Source organism: Ptychodera flava, chromosome 7, assembly GCF_041260155.1.
Source record: "Ptychodera flava strain L36383 chromosome 7, AS_Pfla_20210202, whole genome shotgun sequence".
NCBI classification, from domain to species: domain Eukaryota; kingdom Metazoa; phylum Hemichordata; class Enteropneusta; family Ptychoderidae; genus Ptychodera; species Ptychodera flava.
In genome coordinates this window covers 33568419-33594190 of record NC_091934.1, presented here as the reverse complement: position 1 = coordinate 33594190, position 25772 = coordinate 33568419, and the positions used below count along the sequence as shown (strand labels likewise).

At 35.8% G+C, this 25772-nt stretch overlaps 1 protein-coding gene across 1 annotated transcript in view; it reads left to right on the top strand.

Moving 5' to 3' along the window:
• The window catches only part of LOC139137343 (ankyrin repeat domain-containing protein 49-like), a 28764-nt gene extending 3624 nt beyond the window's left edge, over positions 1–25140 (top strand). Inside the window, exons 2-3 of the mRNA XM_070705381.1 lie at positions 7277–7526; positions 19922–25140. Coding sequence (XP_070561482.1) covers positions 19940–21022 — 1083 coding nt within the window. The 5' untranslated portion in view covers positions 7277–7526; positions 19922–19939 and the 3' untranslated portion in view covers positions 21023–25140. The remainder of the gene's footprint in view (positions 1–7276; positions 7527–19921) is intronic.
• Positions 25141–25772: the final 632 nt, after the last annotated feature.

Here is a 25772-nt window from a genome sequence, read left to right as displayed (position 1 = left end):
CCTGAAAAATTCAACACTCAAGTCGTAAATTTCTGAATAGCATCCATGGATAAAACCATTGATAACGATTTCCCTGTCATCTGTACTTTCATAGATTTACAGTCGTAAAACTTAATATGCTGTGTGACAGTTTCACAGATGATGACTCAGGAAGGGTTTCCAGACAGCATTATACAATTTCTATATTCGTCTATTTGCTAGATAAAGACCCTCCTACATGGTATTGCTTTTGACAAATTTACTCACAGTGCATTATGCATACAGCAACACTCCCAATCTATCTGTACAGTGGATTTCATTTGCACCCAATTATTATCTCTGTGCAGCAAACATGAAATATCAATCCCCATTTTACAAAGGTCACTATATTTTTTTTCGGCATTTCATCATGATTGCCCCTCTCGCACAAGTAATCTTTTACACTTTATACAAGAATATATTTTAAGTTAATGGATTTCTGTGAAATTTGAGTGAATTATTCATCATGCCACGAGTAGCTTCAGTCATCATAGCCTAGAAATAATTCCCTGTCACAGTTATTCACAGTCCTTGGTAGGTGCGGTCCTGTTTATTCTCTAATTGTCTGAGTAAAGATTTTTGTTCTGTTGATTGTCTTCTGCTCTGATTTTAAGTGCAATTCATTGATAAAGTACTCAATCAAATCTCCTTGGGAACATAATCAGTGCTCCTTTCAGACATTCAATATGGTAATCCTCTTTTTGCCAAGTTTAATCTTATCGATCGTGTATGACACTTAGCTAATTGAAAAACCTCATAAAATATAATATTGTATTCTCTAACCTTGATGTACAAATATTATGCACCTTTCAATTTTTTTACAGGGGGAAAAGTAGCCATGTAGCAATGTCCCCACCCACAGGATACAAAAATATGTCAAATACCCAAGTGTATGGTATAATGGAGGCTACACTGTACCTATAGATGATTGAGGATGTGATACCAGTCAAAATTTGAGACACAGTTGGTATCATAGCGATCAAAGTCCCAGTCCGGGGATTCGATTGGCAATCAACTTCCCCCTTCCCAATACATGCCGAATACATGAAGACAGTAAATATGATTCCCATTGCATTGTTACATGTGATATCAGAAAAATGCACTGTACACACATGCTGTTACTTCTAAGTGTACTGTATGTTAGATTGTCATTAGCACAGGAATCATTGTTTTGAACCTAAACAAACTTCAAAACCCAGAATTCGCCATGGTACCTATCATGAAGTAATAACGTTAGTTAACAAGGAAACAAGCGAGTCCTATCTTTATTGTTTTGATTTAATATGCCAGGTTTAATTTCAAATCGTAAATGTGTTCTGTTTCTTAGCGGTGTGTCTATCAGATGACCTGTCAAGAAGCATCTGTGCACTATATGACTATTTTTTTACAGAATGTATATTGGGGAGAACAGCACAGCACACTACAGAACAGAACAGCACAGTATAAAACTGTACAGTACATGAAGAATGGCTTTCTAGATTTTTCAGCTTCACACTGAAGCTGGCAATTTACAAGCAATTATTAGTAACGATATGTCTTCAAGAAGTGTACGGTTTTAGGAAAATAGAGGCTTTTGACCATGGCATATACATTTTGATATTATCTGAAAACGCTGCGGGTACATGTATGGTAAGGCCCTAGAGTCTCAAGTGGCGTATCACAAAGTGATGAGGCATTGCCATGGTTACAGGAAGGTTTAATTGAAAAAGGTATTGACAGGGTATCATATGAAATCGGACTATTAGTTTGAGAGGAAAGACATGAAGTAGCAATGTCATCTGTGGGTTTGTAGCTGGAGGTTAGTCAAACAAACAGATTTCAACTCCAGTGCAGAGACAGTATTCAGAATTTAAAAAGGAAAAGTGACAATCCTTTGATGATGTTTTACCTTTCTCCGATGTCTGAGTACTTATTGCTTCATAAATTATTCATGTGTCAATGTTTGTCACTTGCAATAAGATTGTACATGTACATGTAATTGATGTTTTAATTAACAGTGCATATAGGTATGATTATAATCATGATAATCCAGATTGGTGTGCTAATGACCATTCCTGTTTGAAAGCAAGAAGAAAAATCAGGGTTCCTCGTGCAAAATTTGGTATTAGAGACACAAATTACTAATACTTGCACCAACATTTTGAATATACAATGGCCACCATTCCTTTGTAAACTCTAGGACGTAAATAAAATTTTCTATTTCCACAAAATTAGCCTATACATTGCTAGCTTTGTTCACTGTATGAGCTTCCAAATGTGCCCCCAACAAGTGGTACTAGTAGACCAAAAAAAAATAAAAGTTTGAGAGCATTAATATCTGTCTTGCAGTGTATTCTACTTTTACCCTGGTTTGCTGTAAATCAGTGTTTGGGTTTCATGTTTGCCTATTTACTTTGTAAATTATTTAAAAACCATTCCTTCAACCATACAGATACCTTCAATCTGGTATAAATAGTAGAATTGATCTTCCATTTATCGACTGAAAGTAAACACAGAGTTTTGAGTTTTCTGTTCAAATGGTGATCATGTAAGTGACTGAGACAAACAGAGATGAACTCAACAATGTCGTCATGAGGAGGGTTTGCTGAAAGGGATAATGACACGGGTTGTAAAAAATTACCAGAGGAAGATTGGGTTGGACAAATTAGCTTGAAGAAAGTAATTTAGACAATGCAAGAATTAAAACAATGGAAGAATTATTAGCATAGAATTATTAACATGAAATTAGCATAAAATTATTAGCAAAGAAATGCAAGAATTATTAGCATAACAATGCTCATCAATGCAATTTGAATAAATGAATACCATGCACTTTGCATCTTGCACTAGGAGATTGCATTGAGTGAGCCATGTACGACAAGTTGCAAGATATCATAAGCCAATATACGTGTAGCATTTACACAACTGTTTACTATTATTATGTGATTTGTAAACTTTGAATGGGTCTTAGGCAGAAGACAGGTATTCAGTGAGGTATAACTATAAGAAGGTCAGATACAATCGAATATTGATGGCATCAGAACCAGCCTAGACCAAAAGATTCAGGTTGTGCATGGACTCTCTAACACTCCACCACTGCAAACTGTAAAATAGGTTTCCAGAACAAATCAGCCACACATACTCCTCAACCCTTCAAGTCTCAGTCTAGAAATGCCATTTTTGTGCATGAACCCCCTTCTCGCAAATTTATCAATTACAGCCTGCCATCATTTCTACCACTAGGTTTACTTGAAAGCAATTGCATTTCGAGATGTTTAAACTCTTGATGTTAATAAAACCAGATTTATTTCCTCAAACTATATATTGCCCTGAAAGCGAGACTAAACTAAATAAATATATTCATGAAGTTATTAAGTGCACTGGCATTAATAAGTAATTGACTTATGAGCAAAGCAAGCATACATGTGTGTGTATTTTCCTCTCCAATATGACTCGGTATCAACATGCATTTATCCAGGGCTATGTATATTACAATATGGATTTCCAAATGGAATTAAATACAGTTGATGAAGATTTGTGATTTGTGGTAATAAATTGAATTATTATACCATGCACCTACAGACTGTATGTCTGTAACCTATGGAGTTTCATCATACAGCAAGACTCAATATAAATGGATGCTGACTATACAATGTAATATACTTAGTTGTTTTGTATAACTGGGGTGTGATTGGGTGCTGTTTGACCTATGACCACAAGGTATGTCAGTGTTATGCTTCTGAACTAAATTTCCTCATACGCATTGACTTTTCGTTCTGTACACTTAGCAGAAAAAAATTTGAATGCATTTGTATAAGTTTGTATGATTGTGTGATTCAGTGTATGACAGCATTCTCAAAACGCCATACTTTCGACTTTTGTAATATAGAATTTTACTAAAAAATTTGTACAATAATGAGGTTATTTACAAAGTACCAGGATTTATTTCCTCGTTCAATGTAGGTTTTGGTATTGTCCATGATGCTACATGTCTCAGAAATGCCTCTGTTTTATGATGTACTCTGACAAAAATCCCGGAATTTCATGAATAACACCACGTGTATAATGCCACCATATTATAGTTACCCGGTTTAAGTTTCAAACTATGCAGCATTGTTAAAACTGCATCGGATACTATAGTGTACTATAATACACGCAATTTGAAAATCAAGACCATGAGAACATGTTGGTCAAACGTTCTTTCTCAACCGTAACGTTCATCTCCAGCAAATGAGTGAGAGCTAGTTCTTCTAAAGTGACATTGTATCAGTGCTACCATTCCTGTACACAGAGCAAATTTTGTAAAAAGTTATTCAGTCAGGGCATATACCATAGACTGTCCCAAATATAACTGCCTTGTATTAACCTAGTTTCTGTATCCTGTGCTTTCAACCAAAATGAGCAAGAAGCAGACTTAATTTTATATGGGCGTGTTTCCTTTCAGTATGATACTGATAGTGAGGTTTCAGTTTCAAGCTGGATGTTCAGTAAAACCATGGACCCTCAAGTGTCTATGGAAAAAAAATCATCTTGCAAAATGGATGTGTGGATGGAAAAGCATATTGCTACATGTATATATACCTGAAGGATATTCTTGCATTGATGCTGAGCACAGGATCTTTGCTTTACCTTTCTTTTATACATCACAATGAGAATTGTAAAGTCAACCAAAAAATACATTGTTCAGAGAAACATTAGAATTCACTTTTGAGAATAAACACAGCAATAACCCAATCACTGCAAAAATTTTGCTGCCAAGAATGAATCAAGTCAGCTTTCCTCTTGTGTTGTCAAAATAAGAAAACATAAATTTATATCCCTCCAAAAAATACATATGAAACTGAAGACTTGAAACCCAAGATTTTCTGGAAAATGAGACACAAGGACGCACATTCCTCAATTACTCAGTGTTGAATGTATGCAACAGCGGGCAATAGAAAGAGTTTCATACTTATTGATTTCTTATCTCTCCCTGTGGCAGAATCTGTTTCATCTTTTTTTGAGTTTTAGAATGCATACATATGATAGCCCATCTTAGTTTGTCTGCCTAGCCTCCCCAAAGGTACATTGTACCATGCACTCAACGTAATTGCTTACCATCATATTCTTGTCTTTCAAACAAAGGAGATGCCAAGCTTTTCTGATTTTATCATTCAAATTTTACGGTTTGATTTGGCAAGAGATGGCGGAATACATTGACAATAATATGTGATTTTTCAACTGTACAGTGCTTCTATAGAGTTTTGATGTAAAAAAAAACCAATTAGTCGTATAGATGAAGTAGTTCACTACGGTATATTCCTAACAGGGTTTCAGTTACTCTCTACATAGACTAATAAAAAAGCACATGGTACATACAAGAACTGTGTACACCAGTACTGTAGAAATACATGCATTTTAGACACAGTTACATGTTTCTTGCTTGTATGTCTATAAACTATAATATCTTTCTGCCATCATTTTCCATCTTTGCTGCATCTTCCTGAACCGGTATACATGTACATGTAAGCTATAAAATAATGTTTTATAGAAAATAATGTACTGTGGATGATCCCAGTTGTTGGGTAGCTACAACATACATGTAGCAATATGCTTATGTTATTGACCACTACCTGTTAATCAATTATGCCAAGGACTATCCACACCACAATACAAGGGGTTTGAATACAAATAATATGAAAATTGTCATGAAGTATGCTGTGTGAAATACTCTGCTGTTTGTCATCTACCCTGTCAATGTACATGTAGTTTGACACCTCAACATTTTCTTCATTTTCTTTCAATGAAAGCGATGAAATTCTATAGGCAGTATTCTGGTGTGTACGGTAAAGTGATGGATTGAATTGATAAGCTTGTACAACTTCAATGAAAGGTGAAATTTATTGCCTAATTCAGGACATCATGAGGATATTTCTGAATACCTGCTCTAGGTACAGTATCTTGATTGTTTCGTGTTTGAAATATTCATCATCCGAGGTTTGCTGTTTTATTCATTGTGATTAATTCAGACATGTCATCAGAACAAGAAAAAGCATTGCTGCCAAGGCTTTCTATGAGAGTGTTGTAATGTCATCCACGGAGGGTGGACAATGAAGGTGAAATTTCTCATCTGTGAATGTGTGAAAGGCAGACAACAATGTGCAAAATGGATGTATCAATTTATATCAAGGGGAACATCATTGTAACCGCCTTGAAGCAGCTGTGGACACCGTAGGTACATCTACACCTATATGTGCTATACTGAATAATGAATATAGCAGAGTTGGAATATGGGCAAGTTCTTATCGAGAGAAAATTTCCTTTTTGAAGTTTTCACTCCAAAAATTCAATTATGATATACATGTATAGCAATAAACCACCCAAGAAACTGGTATGCCACAAGATTTTGACCACTTCACGACACATACATGTACATGCTATCACTCGTGCATACATGTACATGTCACGAACTGGTCCAAATCTTGTGGTATACCATCGCTCGGTGTGGTTTATTGCTTGATTATATCACAAAAGCAATGCTGGCTTTTTTTACTTACTATATCTTTGCTTTTTTACCTTTCTCCGGAGAAAAAAAACAAATGCATGTGTATAAGTCATCATGGTAATACCTGTGTGTGGTTATGCTTGATTTATATCAGAGTCAATTAATTCTTTTAACCCTTTCACCACCATAGTTTGTCCCAAATCCATTGTTTTGTATGGTAAAGTTGGACCTGTATACAGGGAACTGGGGGTGAAAGGGTTAAAGCTCAAGTACTGTAGCTGTAACCTTTATATATGTGTACCATGTAGTATTTTAGTGTGTTTTCTGTTTGCAAAATGCAGTTTTGATCGAAGTGCAATATCATATTGAAATGCCTAGTGTTCGACTTAATAGTGGCCAATATACATGTATATGTACATGTACAGTATGTATGTATTACCAACTGTTAAAGTTGACAACTAAATTTTAGTCTACCGTAGACTAGAATTTACATGTATTTATCAGTTATGACATTTTATGTTCTACCACCTTCTCCAGGAACAAAACTCTAACAAAAGGTAACTGTTATTGTGAGTATCTGTTTTCACGCAAAGCATACCTAATCTGCTAACCCAAAAGTAATCATGGCTTGTATCAGTATAGGAAAAGCGTCAAATCCCTGACCAGTTTCCATGGCAACTTGTCATCATTTATTCGCCAGATCAGACACCCCTATTCATGAATGGGATGTGCCAAAGAAAACAAGGAAATGAGAGATGCTGAGATTGATCCCCTGTCTGCTTTAATTGCTTACAGTTTGCACAGAGAGAGACCAGAGAAAAGAAACAGTGACAGTCGTACCAGTATTATCTGCATCTACTGGTGATGAACTCTGATCCACTTGTAGGACCAAGTGTGGCAGGATCTCTTCGTTGGTGAACACTTGCAAAGATCTGTGATCCAGCTCCGGTACACAGCTTCAAAGGGTCTGCCTTAAAGTCTCACCATCCGGCACCGCATCACAAATGAGTGTGATAGTTGGCAATATTGCACTTTCACAAGACAGGTACGTGATCCACCTTTATGTTTTGGTCAACATATGTTGTTGATTTTGAATCAAGACCTGGAGAATTGGCAGTAACCCAACAACTACAGTACCAATTACACTTGAAATACGGCATTTTTTGTTTAAATATCTTGCAATTACAAATGTACACTTTTCTTTTTTTTTGTTCGAAAGTTGTCACAAAATCTTTCCCCATGTTAAAATGCTACATTGTAATTTTTGGGTGAAGAGGCAATTGACTGTACAGAGAGATGGCAGCCATTTCCAAGGCAACAAATCGATCAATATAGATTAATAGCACCTTGAAAGTTCAAGGTTTTACATTACATGTATCAGGTGCATACAGTACTAAATACATGTACAGTGTGTATGGAGGTGAATTTCACACTACCTTTGATTTCAGAGGAAAACTGTAAATAGCTGCAGAGTACATCTGCGTGTACCGGTCGACTTGTTTTTTCATACTGTAGTCCTTTTTCAAACTAATATATGAAACACATTATTAACCCTTTGAGTGCCAAAGTCTATTTTTGTCCCCTTTGTAAAATAAACCCCAATCAATTTTATCTCAGATTTTTGCCAAAATTTTGAGAAAAAACTGTAGCCAATGAAATGTGATGTCCATTTGGTCCAAAATTATCAAAAAATTAAAGAAAAATTTATAAAAAGTGGTAAAATTTTGCACAAAAATTTTGGCGGGAGAAAATTACAGTGCCCAAAGGGTTAAAATGTATGAGATTATTCCTCTCCACCAAATTTTTCTCCCTTCTATTTCTGCACTTTACAAAATAGAAACAAGTGTGGCATTTGTTAACTGTGAGACCTCAGTGAAGTGTGAGCAATGATAGCACAATCTGTGCAATCACTTACACACAGTATCCACATATACACATATTCTCCCTTGTGAACTGTGCTATTGATTTTCTCAGAAACTGCCTACTTGTTTTCGCTGACAAGATATACGGTGTGTCACGATGTGTCCTCATTTGAAAATGGCTTTCAGTGCTCAGTGCGTCAATAAATGTCCATTTTGAGTACAAGCTTTACTAATCACACCTAGTTATGGTAAATATTATGAAAATTTCATCAATTATTTTCTGTCCCATTTTCTAGCCCTTTGATCACATTTCCCTCCACAGAAATCCAACCATGCCACACAACAAAGCAACTGTCAATGGTTGATCGGTCAAATTAATAATCTCCTGTAAACTGCCCCAGTTTTGAAATCCAAGAATTCAGCTTCACTCAATCACAGCATGGCATCAGAACATTGTTTCTATCCTCAACCAGCAAAAGACTTGTTCTCATGTTCACAATAGTATGCCGCTATTTATAATTTGTAAATCAAAAACCCTACAGAAATTATTTTAAAAAATGGAAAATTATTCAATATTAGTTTGACTGTGTGTACAGTAGTACCAGGTCAGCATAACCTACATTGTAAATACCAGACAGAAATAAAAGTTTGAGCTATTCTTATGGTGACAGCCATTTTGTTTGAATATTAAATGTTTTTGAAAAAATACTGCAGCCTGAGTGGAGAATATTAAAATTTTGGAATACGCTACAGAACTGTATGATATTATCAATATCTTTAATTAATGCAGTCTGTTTGGCTAATACTGTGATGTTTTTAGTTGTCAGCACAGATGGTTATCCGATTGTGAAATGGTCTTATCTCTGAGCCACATTCAGTAACCAATATGATAGGTAAAGCTTCACAAATTGTTGTTTATCTCGTTTCCATGGACATGCACCCTGCATCAAGATTGCTATGCATGCAGATACTTTCATCAACTGTGTGAAGTCTTACAGAGCTGGCATAACTTACATAACAGAGAAACAAAATATTCAGAAAAGTTGGAAATTCAAAACCGCACCACTATATGTTTCTGTATTTCTTTTAGTCTTTCCAAAAGAAATTTTTTATCTTAGCTGTATTAACTATTTGTGCTAAAGGACAAGAAACATTTTATTTTTTTTGTCCAAAAGGGAAGTGTAAACTGTTGTCTTACAAAAGCAACCATGGAAAATTTACATAATTCTACATAGTGAATATGGCTGCTGTGTCTGTCTCTTTACTCTGTTGGGACAATAAAAAATTCAATTTTTATGAGTCCGCCAAAGCTCCAGGAGATAATAATTGTAAAATTTTAAGGTGAATTCTCTCATACTTTTGTGCAGGTTTTTGTAAATTATTGTTGATTTTTTATCGCCATAGCAGGAGCTGTGTGAAGATTAGATTTAATTCTGCACACAATCTGATTGGTATTTTTCAAATATTGTAAGACATTATCCTAAAATAAGTCTGTTTTCTGTACAGTGTATCGATGATATTTCATTGAATCAGATAACTATTGTAAAAGTTTTCACTGTTTAGGCTAAACAGGCAACTCAACCTCAATCATAAGATACTGTGATAAACAGTAGTATAAACAAAAAAATGTAAAAATTTTCATCAAATTTTGTATTTGGTTTGCATCAATGATTTTCTCTCAAAGTAGACTTTGCTTAACATTTGAGACCCACTTTACAGAAAACTTGTTCAGATAATGATCTAAAACTAGTGTTTCTGATATTGGCAAATTTAAACAGAAAGGTCATACACATCAACTGTTCATTGAAGAAACTGTTTGTGCATGTTTTCATGTGACCATAATACAGAACTCTCATGCTTAGGCCAAGGAAAATAAAATGTTTGTTTCTCATCCTCGCACATCAATTCAGACCCGCCGTGTGAACATTTTTTCTGCTGACAAGGAAATAAGATTTAAAAAATACAAAAATACACGACAATAGTGCATAACACAGCGCTGTATAAAATAGAACTGTAAACAAAATAACTGACACTAACATTCTATTTAGAACTGTACACATATGTCACTGTTATATTAAGCTGCCAAAACAGTGCATTGCTGCACTAAAAGTCAAATCGCAGAACTGTTGCTATACAAAAATACTAAAGCAACACTGCTGTGCATTTATCTCTGCTTGCATTCCCATGTTGTTTTCATTTTTTTGCGCGCGTTCTTGTTGATAGAAGAACAAAAAAGATGGAGAGAAAAAGAAAAACGTCACCGCATCATTTTTGCAATTTGTCTAGGATGAGAAACAAACTTTTTATTTTTCTTGGCCTTAGCTGAGAAATTGTGATATTTTATCATTGGCTGTGTGTACCTGGTATGGTTATTCCCTTTGTGGCATCATTACCTAAATGCCTGCTACACTACACATCTAAAATCCATCCACTGCATCTTTGATGATGACTTGGAGCAGAAAAAAGGTCAAAGGTCAGTCATCACTATTGATTCCTCTTGCTTTGCTGCCATGACAACTGAGCAAAGATTAGAGGATAAGAGCGTTTGGCACACAGGTAGACTTTTCCTTCATGGCCATTTCATGCAAATAGACAGTGCTTTGGTTGTAGGATCATAAACTACTTTCCAAATAAAAACTATATTCTCAAAAGACAATCTTGTAATGAAATTTGCAAAAAAAAATTGATTTTATTCAACCCAAAATGATTATTTCACTCTAATAAATTCACTGTTCCAGCATGTATGACGGTACGTTGCCAATAAATGATATTAATTTTCTTTTTATTGAATTAAACCTTTGATGGCTGTAAATTTTGAGTTTTTGTGGGTAAATCTACTAGATTCTCTATCTTCTCATTTCAGTATATAATACTGAAATATACATTGTTTTGTTTATCAAAGTGGCTGTGTGTGCATATCTGCAATTTTTGATACTACCAAGGGAATTTCTGTAAATACAGAAATTTTATGGTCAACAAGAATAAACAGAAAACAAATACATGCCAGATACCTGCTGAGGATGTTTCACCATGTCTTCAGGAGTATACTGAAAAACTGTGGTTGGTTACAGATATTGATACAGATATTGAAAAAAGTAATACAGTCTCCTATCTTACGCCATCGAAGTTTGATAAATGTTACTGAAAAGAAATCCTTAGGGTAGTTACCGCTTTGAAACTGGAAGACTTAGTTTTTGTAATTTTGCCCAAACTTTCCTCAAGGAAACTTTAAACCGTTCCATTTGGAAATCAAGGATAAAAATCAGGTGTCACTGTGCAAATTTTGTTTCCAGAGAAACAAATTACCCAATAGTTACCAACACTTAAAATTTGAGATGGCTGACATCCCTTTGTTCACTCCATAGGCAAAATAAAATTTTTCATTTTCACAAAAATAAAGCCAGTGAAACTTAAAGGACAAAGTCAGCCATTTTTTGCTCACATGTTTACACACGTGAGCATATGTCGCAGCGATGTCTGTCTGTCTGTCTGTCTGTCTGTCCGTCTGTGTGTCTGTCTGTCTGTCTGTCTGTCTGTCTGTCTGTTGGTCCGATATCTCAAAAATGGCTCCTCAGATCAGAATCAAATCTGGTACATATATTCAGTTAGCAAATGGCAAGAACTGATTAGTTTTTGGTGGGTGTGGCTAGCATACTTTTTGCTCATTTGCATAATTAATGATTTTAGAAAAAATGGATATATATTAAAAACGACTACACACAATTTAATGAGATTTGCTACAAATGTTGATCACACCAAGATATATCAGCAGTGGGAACCATTAAGGGATGACATGAAAGATAAATGTTAATTTGCATATTAATGAACTTTCCTAACTAGGGATATACATGTATGTCTGATTTGACTTGATCAAAATTAACCAAACTTGGTATGTGTATTAAAGATACTATGATTTAACATTATTGACAGTCATTAAGCGTTTTAACTTCAGCCAATTCCTAATTTGCATATTTCATGAACTTTGTTAATTAGGGATATATATTTGAAATGACTGGACCAAAGTTGATGAAACTTGCTACATGTATTGAAGCCACTATGATACAACATTTTTGAAAGTCATTAAGCATTTTTACTTCAGCCAATTCTGAATTTGCATATTTAATGAACTTTCCTAATTAGGGATATATATATCTGAATAAACTTGAATGTAGTTGTTGAAACTTACCATATACATCAAAGATACTGTGATATAACATTATTAAAAGTCAAAAGACATTTTTACTTCAGCCAAAACCTAATTTGAATATTAAATGAATTTACATAATTAGGGATATTTATCTGAATTGACTTGATCAAAATTGATGAAGCTAGCTAGGTACATTAAAGACACAATAATACAACATTATTTAAAGTCATTAAGCATTTTCTCTTCAGCCAATTCCTAATTTGCATATTTAATGATCTTTCCTAATTAGAGATATATATCTGAATTGACTTGACCAAAGTTGACAAAATCTGCTACACATATTACAGATACCATGATACAACATTATTGACAAACATTAAGCATTTTTACTTAAGCCAATTCCTAATTTACATATTTAATGAACTTTGCTTATAGGATTTACTGGATCAAAGTTGGAAAAATATGCTATGTACATTGATGATTATACCAGGTACTAGGTTAAAACAATATCGAAAGTCATTTCACATTTTCATGTCAGCTAATTTATAATTTGCATATCTAATGAGGTTTAACAGCTCGGCATGTATGGCTTGAAGGACTTGGCCAACGGTAATTACACTTGCTATATAAAGTGGTGATAAAATAAGAGCAGTCAAGTAAATTTAATATTTTTATTTCAGCTAATTACATATTTGTATATTTCATGACCTTTTAGAATTAATGGGCGGTGATTATTGTTCATTATGTTGATCATAATAATTTAAATGAAGTTGCAAACATGTGGCAACGGTTCAAATTTACAAATAACTTCAATATATAATGAAACACGTGAGCATTTAGAGTTCATATCTGGTTCATGAATTTTGTTTGATGCAAGATACTTCTTATATTGTTTGACATGTTGAAAGATACTTAATGAATGGGTGACCATGCATAAATTCGACCCCGGTTTTAGACACCATACATTAAAACCATTGCGAAAATGAATTAATGGTCATGACCATTATTTCATTTTCGCGATTGTGTCATTTGTCTAAAACTGGGGTCGAATATATGCATGGTCACCCATTTATTCAGTATCTTTCAACATGTCAAACAATATAAGAAGTATCTTGCATCAAACAAAATTCATGAAAAATGGCTGACTTTGTCCTTTAATACTTGATGAGCTTCAAAATGACCCCCCCCAATGGCAGACAAAAATGTATTATAAAAGTTTGAGGGTCAAAATATATATGTCCCTGTGGTACATTATACCTTAATCATGACGCAATGCTTACTCTTAGTCTGTGTCTATAGCCCCTAGTAACAATTTTCAGTTTGACATGTGCGTTCTCACAGCACATTATCCACAAATATTGAAAGTACATGGAAATCCAATTATTTATTTAATGACTCTGTGAACTATATGTGATGCAGTGCTGTTTTGATTAGCTCGATGTCTCTATCTCAAGCTTAAAAGAACCAATGATACACTGATGGCTTTACTGTTCAGGAAATGACAGACAGGATCTTGATGTTTTGAGCTCATAAATAAGATCTTTCACTGATTCATGTAATGGATTCCGTGATCTGATCAGCCTTACATTTCATTTCCATTCCATTGTACAGGGCAAACCTTTCTAGCAAGAATGGGGTTAATCCCAGCATGCATGCGAAAAGGGTCAAAATATTTTTCTGCTATGATCGTCTCACAAATATGGAAAATTCCTGTTTATATTGCTTGATATGAAAAAATGAAAAAATGTTGAAACTCTGCCAAATGTGATAGGATTTAAGTTTTGCATTAAAAAACTCTCACTACTAAAATGAAACTACACATTGAACACTGAATTAACACTGAATTAATCACCATAAGTTCAGGCCAGAAAGGTGGAACTATTCATATGCAAATGGATCAATCTCCTGCTAACAAGGAAATAAGATTTATGAGATCTGTATGATGTGAGTAACACAGCCTGGCCTAGGATAGTGGCCCTGTACATGGTAAGTATTCGTCTCTGCAATGAATTACATGCAAGTCAACAGTTACAAGTGATGGATGCATTCATGGTTCGGCGTTCATATCGTAATAATCAGTTTCATTTCCCAATGAAACAAGACATCGTGAAATGTACATTAAAGGGAGGGGGGAGCTGGAACTGCACTCACAGGTTGTATGGGACCCATTTGACCAATATAATCACTGTATCCTAGGTACTGTGGTGATTGAAGAAAGTTAAAACATGTCTGTCATAATGTACATCCTAAAATGTAAATGTTGCAGCTGTGTTGACATGATGCATCTGTAGACATCATGCAGGAAATACATTGTTTATTACGAAGAAAGTTGCACAGGTGCACTCCTGACAACCCCCTCCCTTTAAAACAAAGCGATTAATCTATCAATTCTGTGACAAACAGATTTACTCTCTCATATTTTTTCCTGTACCGTACCATACATGTATTGAAGCACATATGACAGATCCTGCCAGTGAAAAAATTTACCCGTAGGAATTCAGAAAATAAATTGATCACACAGAAAACCAAAATTTTGTGGCTGCAGAAGGACATTTTGAAATTATTGCTAGAAATGTTAACAACAAATTGCCCGGTGTCCAATGGAGTAATTACCTCAAGGTTGCCTTTGAGAGCATAAATCTTATGAGGTTCAGTGAACTGTCCAAGGACTATGAAAAACTAGATTCTACCGGTAGGTAGCTAACACCCCTACAAACTGAATGGCACAGTCCAGTCTTGTTCAGTATTCAGAGCCTATATCCACAGAACTCAGAGCTTAAATTTCATGAAGTGAAAGTCACCAGAAACTGGCATTAACTCATACACTGTAAATGGTTCATTAGCTTGCAAATCCATTGTGCTTTGTCAGACATGCGATTTTTTTTTTCTTCATTTCCTGGAAAAAACTTCCGTGCATTCATCACACCGGTACTGAAACTTTTATCCAGGTTTACAGCGAGTAAGTCTACTAATGGTTCATATGTTTTGAATGGCACCACTTGCGTGGCTGACATTTAAGTTTATCTCTATGATGGTGCACAAACATGTATGACATCCAGGGTAAGCGTGTCTGGAGAGAAACTCATAATCGATGTCATCAGGTGAATTTACATACTCTACCTTTCCCTCAGATATTATCATACGGCTCTTCAATCTAATAACAAGATTTTTTCAGATCAGCCAGAATATTTTCTGTATTCTCAAAAATATCCATGAGATAACGCATTCTTAAACAGTTACAGCATGTATGTAATATCTAATGTTGTTGTTGACAATGGCATTTTAGTCCAGATTAGAATTCATTTTTCAGTAAAAATATGATGTATAATGTACACAAGGCATTGCGTAGTCACTCTTTCACAGTCCTGGTTCTGCCAGCTTGCAGTCTCACTTTGATCAGCTAAGTGGCTGAAGGCTAATATAAAAAGAAAATCATTATGTAAAGCCTGTGAAAAAGTCTAGGCATATAGTCAGCAAGGCAGATAATGTGTATTTCAACGTATTTTGGGAGAAAAACGAAGTACATGTACAGTCAGAAGTAATCTGGCAGAGACCCTGCGATTCGTGTTCTTCCCTGTTGGAACACGCGCGCGCCCTTCAGAGACGCGACGTGAATCCCAGGGTCTGGACGTTCTTGCAAGCGACCGGTCGGATTTCTGCCTGATCCGGGTACTTTAACTCCGCACATCCGTTAATCAAAATAAAATGACAAGTACCATAGCCAAATAAAATGAAAAATGAAAAATAAAAACATACCGCTTATAGTATATATTCTCTCCGTTCAGTTAGATAGGTGTTTCTTTTGACGTCACTACCTTTATGAATATTCATATCCTTGCAAGAACCGACAGTCGCTGTGTCTGGCAGCACGTGCTCACAGCTGCACAGCGTAGCCTTCGAATGCAGGCCCACCGTGGGCGCGCGCAAAACAAGGTACAGTGACTGTGGAGAGTCTAAGTTAGAAGGGAAGGAAGTTATCTTCAACAATGAAAATATTATCAAACGTTTTATGGCCACTATATTCCTGCAGCCATCGATCAACATGGTACTAGTACGACTGCTTTACAAATCTATATGGTTGTAATTCTGTCAATATTGGCAGAGTGTAGTATAATGCCCCTCAACGTCCCGCAGGCTGATGACCATAATGTGCTGCCACCAATAGGGGTCATCCATCATAAAAGCAGATGCACAAGAATGTAATTCGCTAGTTTAGAGGGGAAGGTTAAGATCCCAATTCGTTTTGTGTGCATCAAAATTACAATGAAAATTCTGCTGTAACAAAAACAAAATGAAATAAATTCAGAACATGAAACCATGGTAAATGCGATATTTTAAGTGCAACAGGTTGAACACAAAGCAGAACGGAAGAGAGAAACTCAACAGAAGAGAAAGAATGGCAATGCAGACACTGGACATGTATTTGTATGTCTTTTTAAAAACGTGTAGTCTCAACTAAATGTGATGATATGGCTCCAACACAATACTAACTCTGCGTTCATCAAGAAAAAATTAAACATTAATTTTGACAATGTAAAAGCGATGAAACATAATTTGAACTCTGATAAAAGAATATAGACTACTTGGAACATTGAAAAAGTGGAAACTTGTTCATCTACATTGATATGAAGATTTTGCATAATGTATGTGTTAAAGGTATACAGTCACCTGTAATCTAAATATGCCCACATATGGTCAAAGGGGCGTTCCTTGGTATTCAAAATGCCAATGTGAGGGCGCTGTTCTTAAAAAGCGGCCACCCGCTTAAAATATGTGATTGGTTAGATTTTCTCTTTCCATGGTTAACTGTGGCAAAATTGGAACAGATGACAGTATAACTGTAAAGACAGGTTGTTACATAGTAAACAACACAGTTTTCCCAAAATGAATTTTGCAGTAAGGAGTTTCGTGTTAAAGGGAGGGAGGGGGTTGACACCAAAACTAAGGAACTATATTTCTTTAGTGCTACAACTGTGATAATCGACAATCTTGTAGTTGTCTGAGTAATACTGATAGAAGAAGGGTTGTATCTGTTCCTAGCATGCCCAGAATACATCAATTTAATTATAAGGTCATATACTTCAGCAAGAGTAAGTACACAGCTGCTTGTGGTTGTAAAGTGAACTGAATTATTTAAAAATACATGCCAGAGTATGGTGCTTGCAGCGATTAACGAACATGAAATTTCAACTCGCAGACTTTGTAATTGATGACTTAAGTAAATTCATCATTCAGGATATTGTAAGATTGGACTGGCAGTCATACCGGTAAATGTAGCCCCTGCTGATACAGGAAATTCATTTCTCAGTGAGAATAAATTGGATGACAGCCTACAGTCATTTGTGTTATGTCTTGTCAAACTGCAGACTGATAGAAATGGACCATGTATACGATGTATCAGTAGTGATGTTAGTTCAGTTTTCAGAGGAGAGTTGAATGTACTCTTTGCTGATAACAGAGGTGCTTGTAATGTCACTTGCATTCATTGCACTTTGAAGGTACAGCCTGTCCAAATCTGAGTTTTTTAGTAATTTCATTGTTAAGGTGTTTTTGTTCTATTTTCAATTTGTAAGTCAAGTGTTGATGCCAAGCACTCTAGTTGTCAACCTAGCATGCATCTTGTACTGGTATACTACATACTGTATATTTATTACTTACTACAGCATGTAGAGGGGTTGCGGTTGGAAAAATTGTAACAACTATGTAAAGTTGGTTTAATAGGCCACTCTTTCAGGTGGGGAGGGGTGTGGCATTTAGCTGAGCAGTTTTGACTGTTATATCTTCGCTGATAGGTGCCCCACATTGTGAGTACAATCCCATTGAGAATTTACTCAATGCATGTAATTATTTATTTTATTACAAATTACAATTGCATTATAATTCCAGACATGAAGTCATTTGTGATAATATAGATGTATTCTGTGTACTTTACTCAACTACACTCTGAAATAAATGGCATAAATTACCCTCATGAATTTAGTTGTTCTGTTTTTGCTTTGAGATGAATCTACTAAATTAAACACCATTATCCTGAAAATCATAAATAACAGTAGGTTTGGTTTGATTGCTCTTCTGACAAACCAGTGAACTGAGACCTGATTAATATTTCAAACATCAAACTGTGAAATTAAAATCCCTGTAAAATTTATCGTTTGTACAATATACACGTGAATATGAGAATTTATCAGACTTAAAACTACTTGAACCCACTACTGTATGTGTTGTAATCAGATACAGAATTTCACCCACAGAAATGTTGAAAAAATATGCCACTTATTAGGAGTTGATATGTCACTGTAATTCCCAAGACATCATGAGTGGAAACTCCTCGTCCCTAGCCCATACTGTAGGTTTCTGAAGGCCTGGGCTGTATCTAGAGGTAATTGACCCAGTCTCATATGCCTTGTTCTGTATGTTTTGAAACATGTACGTGAATGTAGTCTAGACTGATGTTCCAGCCAATGGCACTCATCGCTTAGGAGGTACTGTACTTGCCATAATGACATGATCTCATTAAGTCAGTTGGCAGTTTCACATACATGTAATCCAGTGCTAAAGACTGAGACCAGCTTGCTCCGGACTCTTCAGGACAAAATTGAACGATGGACTGTCCACAGTCTACTAATTAACAAAATATTCACATTGTTTGCTGTCAAGATACACATCGCTTGATCCCATGTCATTTCAACAAACACCATCCACCTCATTAAAAAATATCTGTGTGCTATTTGTTTTGTTAGGATTTCATCATTCACACACTCTGGAGACTGACTAATGACGCCTGGGAGTTACTCAGTGCCTTGAATATACCTGGATTTTGTTTGTATAGCAAGGTTTTAAAATACTCATCAGAGATTGAGTTGCATGACAGCACTCTCTGCCAAAGTCCCAGCAGTGTCACCTGAGCACATCATTAGGTGCATGCACATTGTTATAATGTCATCCAATTTCCTGTGAAATCTTTTACTTCCTATCTGTGAGCTCTGCTTCCTGTGTGTTTGGTCACATGTCTCAGCTAGTTTTGATCAGTATCTCTTACAATAATCGTAGGGATTAATGTTCTTCAGGTGTACAGATGAGCAGACTACTGTAGCAAATTTTTGCAGTACTCTGCTGGTCTCCAACTTGTGTGAACTAATTTTTAATCCTGTAGTCTTTCTCCTCAAACAGAGTTAACACAGGGTATTACGGCCATTTTGAATTGAAAATATTGGTAAATTGTGGGTAATTTGTTTCTTAATCTAAACTTTGCACTGTGACAGTTGTTTAAGCTCTTATGCACGAATGGTAACCACCTATGGTAGTTATATTTATTCTCAAAATATGCAAGACAAGGTTTATAACAGAAGTTTATAACTTTCTGTTTTGAGGGGTTTATTACCTTTAAAAGCACATGAGATAAATCAATTCTCCACACTACATATCTTTCAGAACACTATAGATGCCAATATGGAAGACAGCAACAAAGTTTTGGAGATTGAGACTGATGGAAAACCCACGGAGAAAGAGGAAGAAATCATGAAAGAAAATATTTCTGTAAAGTCACCGGATCCGGAAACTTCCGACAAGAATTCAAAACTGGGCAGCGGCAAAAAGGAGAAAGATGAAAAAGAAGTGGATGACATTGGCAATGAAATCAAAACACATATCAAAGATGAAGAAGAAAAGATTTCTACAGACAGATTTTTGCCGAGGCAGCTCAGTCATGAAAAGTGTGCTATCGGATCAACGCTGAGAATGGCTGACGATGCCGAAAAGGAAGACACGGAAGATGACGTTGATGACCGGGAAAGAGAGGAGAGAGAAGAAAGAAAGGAAGCTGATAATGTCTATGCTGAAGCTGCTGAAAGTCTTCTTGAAGACGTATTTGAGTACGGAGATTATGATGTTGACTCTGAAGACAGGGTCACCAGGAACACTGAACTGCTCATCCGTGTGATGGAGGAATCAAAAAGGAAAAGACGCACCAGCTGGAAGAGTGCCTGGGATGACGATGATGATCAGTTTGATGAAAACGCAGAAATGAATGAAGGGGAGCAGTTTCTGTGGGCTGCAGAGAACAATCACCTAGATATCATCACTGAGTTACTTGAAAAGAATCAGAGCCTTATTAATGTACAGGATGATGACGGCTACACACCGCTTCACCGAGCCTCGTACAACGGACACTTACAGGCAATAGAGCTGCTGCTGAAAAACGGCGCCGACGTCAAAGCCCGAACGCAAGACGGATGGCAGCCCTTGCACTCAGCCTGCAAATGGAACAATGCTGAAGCGGCCTCACTTTTGCTTCAAAATGGCAGCGACATCAACTCCCAGACAAACGGCGGACAGACGCCGTTGCATCTCGCGGCGTCAAACGTCGACGGCAGAGACACATTAGAGCTCCTTCTGATGCACCGCTTTATTGACATCAACATCACCAACGGTGCTAATGAAACTGCATTTGACATCGCAAAACGGTCTGGAAATTTTGGATACCTATTTGACATTCACGCCAAGCAACTGAATGATTTCAGTCTGCATGATTGAAAGGTACTACAAATGTAAGCTGCTCAACATTGTGGAAAGAAACTTAAAAAGTCTGGAGCTATCAGAAAACAAGGCATTCCATCAGTTTTATGTTTTGCTTTACTTGTGTCAATGACACTGAATTTTCTTCTAGAAATGTATTCCCAAGATAATTAGTTTTAACTTGAAAAAAGGCGGCAAAATATTATGTATGGATGATAAATTCCCCCTTTGAAATATATATTGTAAAAACAGTTATATTTGTCCCATGTCTTTCAAAAAGACAACCCAAATGTTTATGGAAGGTTAGAGTATTGATTTGTTATGCTGGCACTCTGTAGAACTTTTCAAAGACATTTTTATATCGACACAAAAAACCCCAAAAAATATGATTAGATTGTGTCCTGCTAACATATCTTTGCCACAAAACAGATAGTTCATGATAGAGTATTGTCATAGACAAGGTTTGATGCTCAGAAATGTGAAGAACGTTTAATGGACCTGAGGAACTTTGCAATGCAGAATGTTCAGAATGGACAGTTATTGTCGGACACATGCATATCATCACCACACATACATTCACAACGTTACAAACCAATTACATCTCAAAATGCATGATATTTCTATCTGCCCAGTCTACAAATTGTGGTCACACTTACTGCCAATCAATTGGTAGTCACAGTTTCAGTAAATGTACATAACGGTATGCTTTGTCAGGAAATTTTGTGTCACAAACTTTCACAATCATTTGCTTTTGCAGATGTCAATTATTGTGAGAAACCAGTAAGTGACTGCAATCGCTCTCTGATGTGGAAAGTATTAGAAGTTTTGTTTTGTTTTGTAAAAAGCACTAGCTGTGATGTGTTGTCTCTCTAAGGTCTGGATACTGCAATACTTTGACCAAAATTAATTCTGACTTTATTTCACGGTGTTTCTATAGATAGTGTACAAATGACAATAATATCATGCTGAGCACAACAGCTTGAAGATGTTTGATTGCGCCCTCAACAGCGTAAATGAGGAATTCTTTTTTCCAGAGCTTGTTCTCTCTTCTCCATATCCAAGTGAAACCATATTTACATTTTGTTATTGAGAGTTACCATATACAGTGCATTTACGTTTTGAAAGCTTTATTTTATAACTTCCATCAACATTGAAGTAACACATTTTGAACAAGTTGAAATATTTTGACAAACATGTTCATGACCTGTGTCTTCTGCCACGTTCTGCATTGTCACCCTCTCTAGATTGTACATTACAATGCTGCTGCATTGATTGTGTAATCTTTCTCAAGCAACTTTTAGAACTCACACTAATGATGTTTTAATTAAGTGTGTTGTAAACAACTGAAAGAAGCAAATTTTGCTTTCATTTTTGTCTGACAAGCGGAATTGTACATGAAAGTAGCCAAGCATTTTTGTACAAATCATTGTTTAAAATCGCATTCTGGAGTATTCAAAGCTTTCTACTTGCATGTTGTGTCTCATACTCGACTTTTCCATCCATTTTCTGGCAAGAAGGCCATGTCACTAGTAATGAAGCTTTGTTGTTGAACATAATGCAGGCAAGTTAAGGGTCATTTACATGTATGAGATAAGTAACCCAAACTTCAGCATAATTAGATCAGTCACTGTAAGGCAAGAACCAGACCCAGCATCCATACATGTACGTTCCTGGAAAGTTTTTGAAAGTCCTTTGAATTTCAAGCCTCCTTTAAAATCTTGGAAAAGTTGTAGAAAATTAAGTCATTGAAAGTGTTGGGAAGTTGATAATCCACTCACAATTTTCAAAAATGGCAAGGTGATCAGCCATAAGATTGTAAAAGTGGTATGTAATTTACATATAAAAAGATATATTGTAAAAAAATTCTATCCAGAAAATGATATTTTGACTCTCAGAAAGTCCTTGAAAATTCCTTGAAAAGTCCTTAAGTCAAGCTGTGATTAATTTTTTCAAGTCAACAATTTACTGACGTACTCTATGTCGTAGTGTCTGGTAGTATTCTTGTGGGACACATAAAGAAAGCATTTAAAAAGTTATATAAAACAAATTGTAAATATCTTTAAAAACTAGTTGTACATTTGTTGAGCTCGACAACAAAGTGATGCATGTATTTGATACTGAAATTCAATTTCAACCACAAACCAATCAATTAAAGTATTGTTTTTCATTTTCTTAGAGTATATACTGCTTTCTTCAACTTTTCTTTTGTTGACTCTTTTTGATAAAGATAAACTATGGCTAAGATACTTTGATAATCAAAAAATGTTTCCTTCAAACATAAACTGTAAAATGTTTAAAAAGACATATATTCATCCACAGTTTGTCTAAGGGTATAAAATATCAACAACCTTCACAGCAAAATATTACAAGTGCCTTTTTTTGACTATTCCATATCATGGCATTACTGTTTGCTGTAAGACAACATGTATCAAGTTAAAAGCTTTGGTGACTTTAAAATTATCTAAAACAGACTATTGAATAACCATTTCCTCATAAAACAATGTAATTAACCTCAACTCTCTGTGGTGTAAGTTAACCCTTTCACCACAATGGTTTTGTCCAGTTCTATTGTTTTCAGCGGTAAAGCTGGACTTCTCTACAGGGCAATGGGGTAGAAGGGTTCAATTGAGATGTTCAAGTTTCCATGAGTTTAGAAGCAGTGGAAACTCAGAGACTGATATTTTGTGTGTGTGCACCACCAAATGGATACTTTTCTAGATTATGGCTATTGTTACATTTTGTATCTGATTTAATCTCCCAATGTTTTGTTGTGTGTACACATACCCAGTTTGCAGTAAGTGATGAGAAAGAGTATATCAATATTTCAAATTATATTGTAGCTTTGTCAATACCAGTCAATTTTGTGATGTCATACCCTCAGATTATTACTGATAATGTATCTGATTATCGAGGATTGTGGCACAAGAAAGTCACTAGCACTGCCATACTACAAAATAATAGCAATAATGTACCCCTCCCATCTCATAATGGACTCAAGCAAACTTTGTACAACATAATGTACTCGGCTTTGCCTCGTACATTATGTCATGCAAATTTGCTTTCGTCCATATAGGCTGGGAGGGTGTATGTTGTTGCTGAAACATTGACTTTACCATAAATTCATGTCATGATACTTGTGTTCACTTTATATCACACTGGACTTCAACTCCAGATGGGTTATTTGAACACATGGTATGGAGAAATAATAGCTTTAACAAACTTTTGAGCATTTTAATTTGGTGACAGAATCAATATATGACTTGAGATACAAGTAGCCTAGACTTGCTCCATGTCTGTGGGCATACAAATATCAAAACACAATAAATTGAAAGGGTAAACCTCCGCAGACAAGCTTTAGTGATAGGCTGTTCCATAGATCATGGGTTGAACACGATAAAACCCACATACTGGCTAGTCCAGCCAGTAACTGATGCCGAGAAAAGCCACATGACAAAGGTCTGTTAAAAGATAACCTTAAAACAACCTGTAATTCAAGTTTGACTTAGTCGCACTCACAGCATGTTCAGTGTATTTATTCACTGAAATAGATGTAGAATATTGGTCAACAAATGTCTACTATAGTCCCACTAGCATAGATGCTGTATTATTTAGGTCACTGTATGCCCTCCTTTGGTGGAACATCTCATTTGAATTCAGCCTTAGATTTAGAGTATCCATAGTATATTGATACTTCAAGACACATTATGTCCAATGTATACTTGGACCGAAAATAATGTCACAATCTACTAGCAAGGTACCAAAACATTTCAAATTCTTATGCTATCAATGAAACCCACCCCTCCCTGTATAGTATTACACAAATGATCTGTCATGATCTTCCATATGAAATGTATTCCAAAATAATTTTAACCCCTTCACCGCAATGGTTTGATCCAAACCTATTGTTATCGTCGATAAGTGTGGACCTGTATACAGGGAATTGGGGGTGACCAAGTTCAGGACTCGTGACTCGGTTCTTTCACATAACCAAATGGAACCTAATGATTCTTGTCTCATGTTATACATTAGTGGTGGGAGAACAAGGTTTTTGTTCAGGAAACTTTCTCTTTCTTATTTTTTTTTCTATGTTGTACTAAGGAAGATTCACAAGTTATTAAATTTGTCATTTTCAACCAGATCTGCCTGTAATGTGTTTCTGTATATGAGTGATATGTTTGCATGCTTACAATCAGGTTTTCTCTAAGCTGCTAAAGATCCCGTCAACCCTTTTTAGCATAGTCCGGAATAATGAAGATTAAGTTACTATAACAATGTGGCTGACCTGCTTTTTCCATCGGATTCCTTGTCAAAAAGTGAGAGCAATGTCACAGCTGTTTAATTGCTAGTCATTCAGAAGAGAACGTTTTAAAATGTTAGAGCGACACCAGCCCCAGAATTACTGATATTTTTTACCCGTTTTGCCAAGAAAGCAAGTAAAATCTGTTCGTCCAATCCCAAAAAAGTATGTTGAAATACAAAGCAATGGCCTCGCAAACACATCGAGTGAAGTTATCCAAAGTATTCGACGTTTATTTTTAATAATTCTTGTCTGGACGAAAATTTAGCCATAGACAAAACTGCTTTAGGCCGGCAGTGGTGACAACTTGATTTCGATATCGATGTCCTCGTGCCATCTGTGAAGCTTCGAAGCTCGTTCGGTGTCGATTGGTAGAGCGCCATCAAGTGACAACAATAAACAAATGCTAACACCGAACGCCCCTTTCATGAACATTACTGGGTAAGCTCTTCTCTATTGTCCATGGTTATG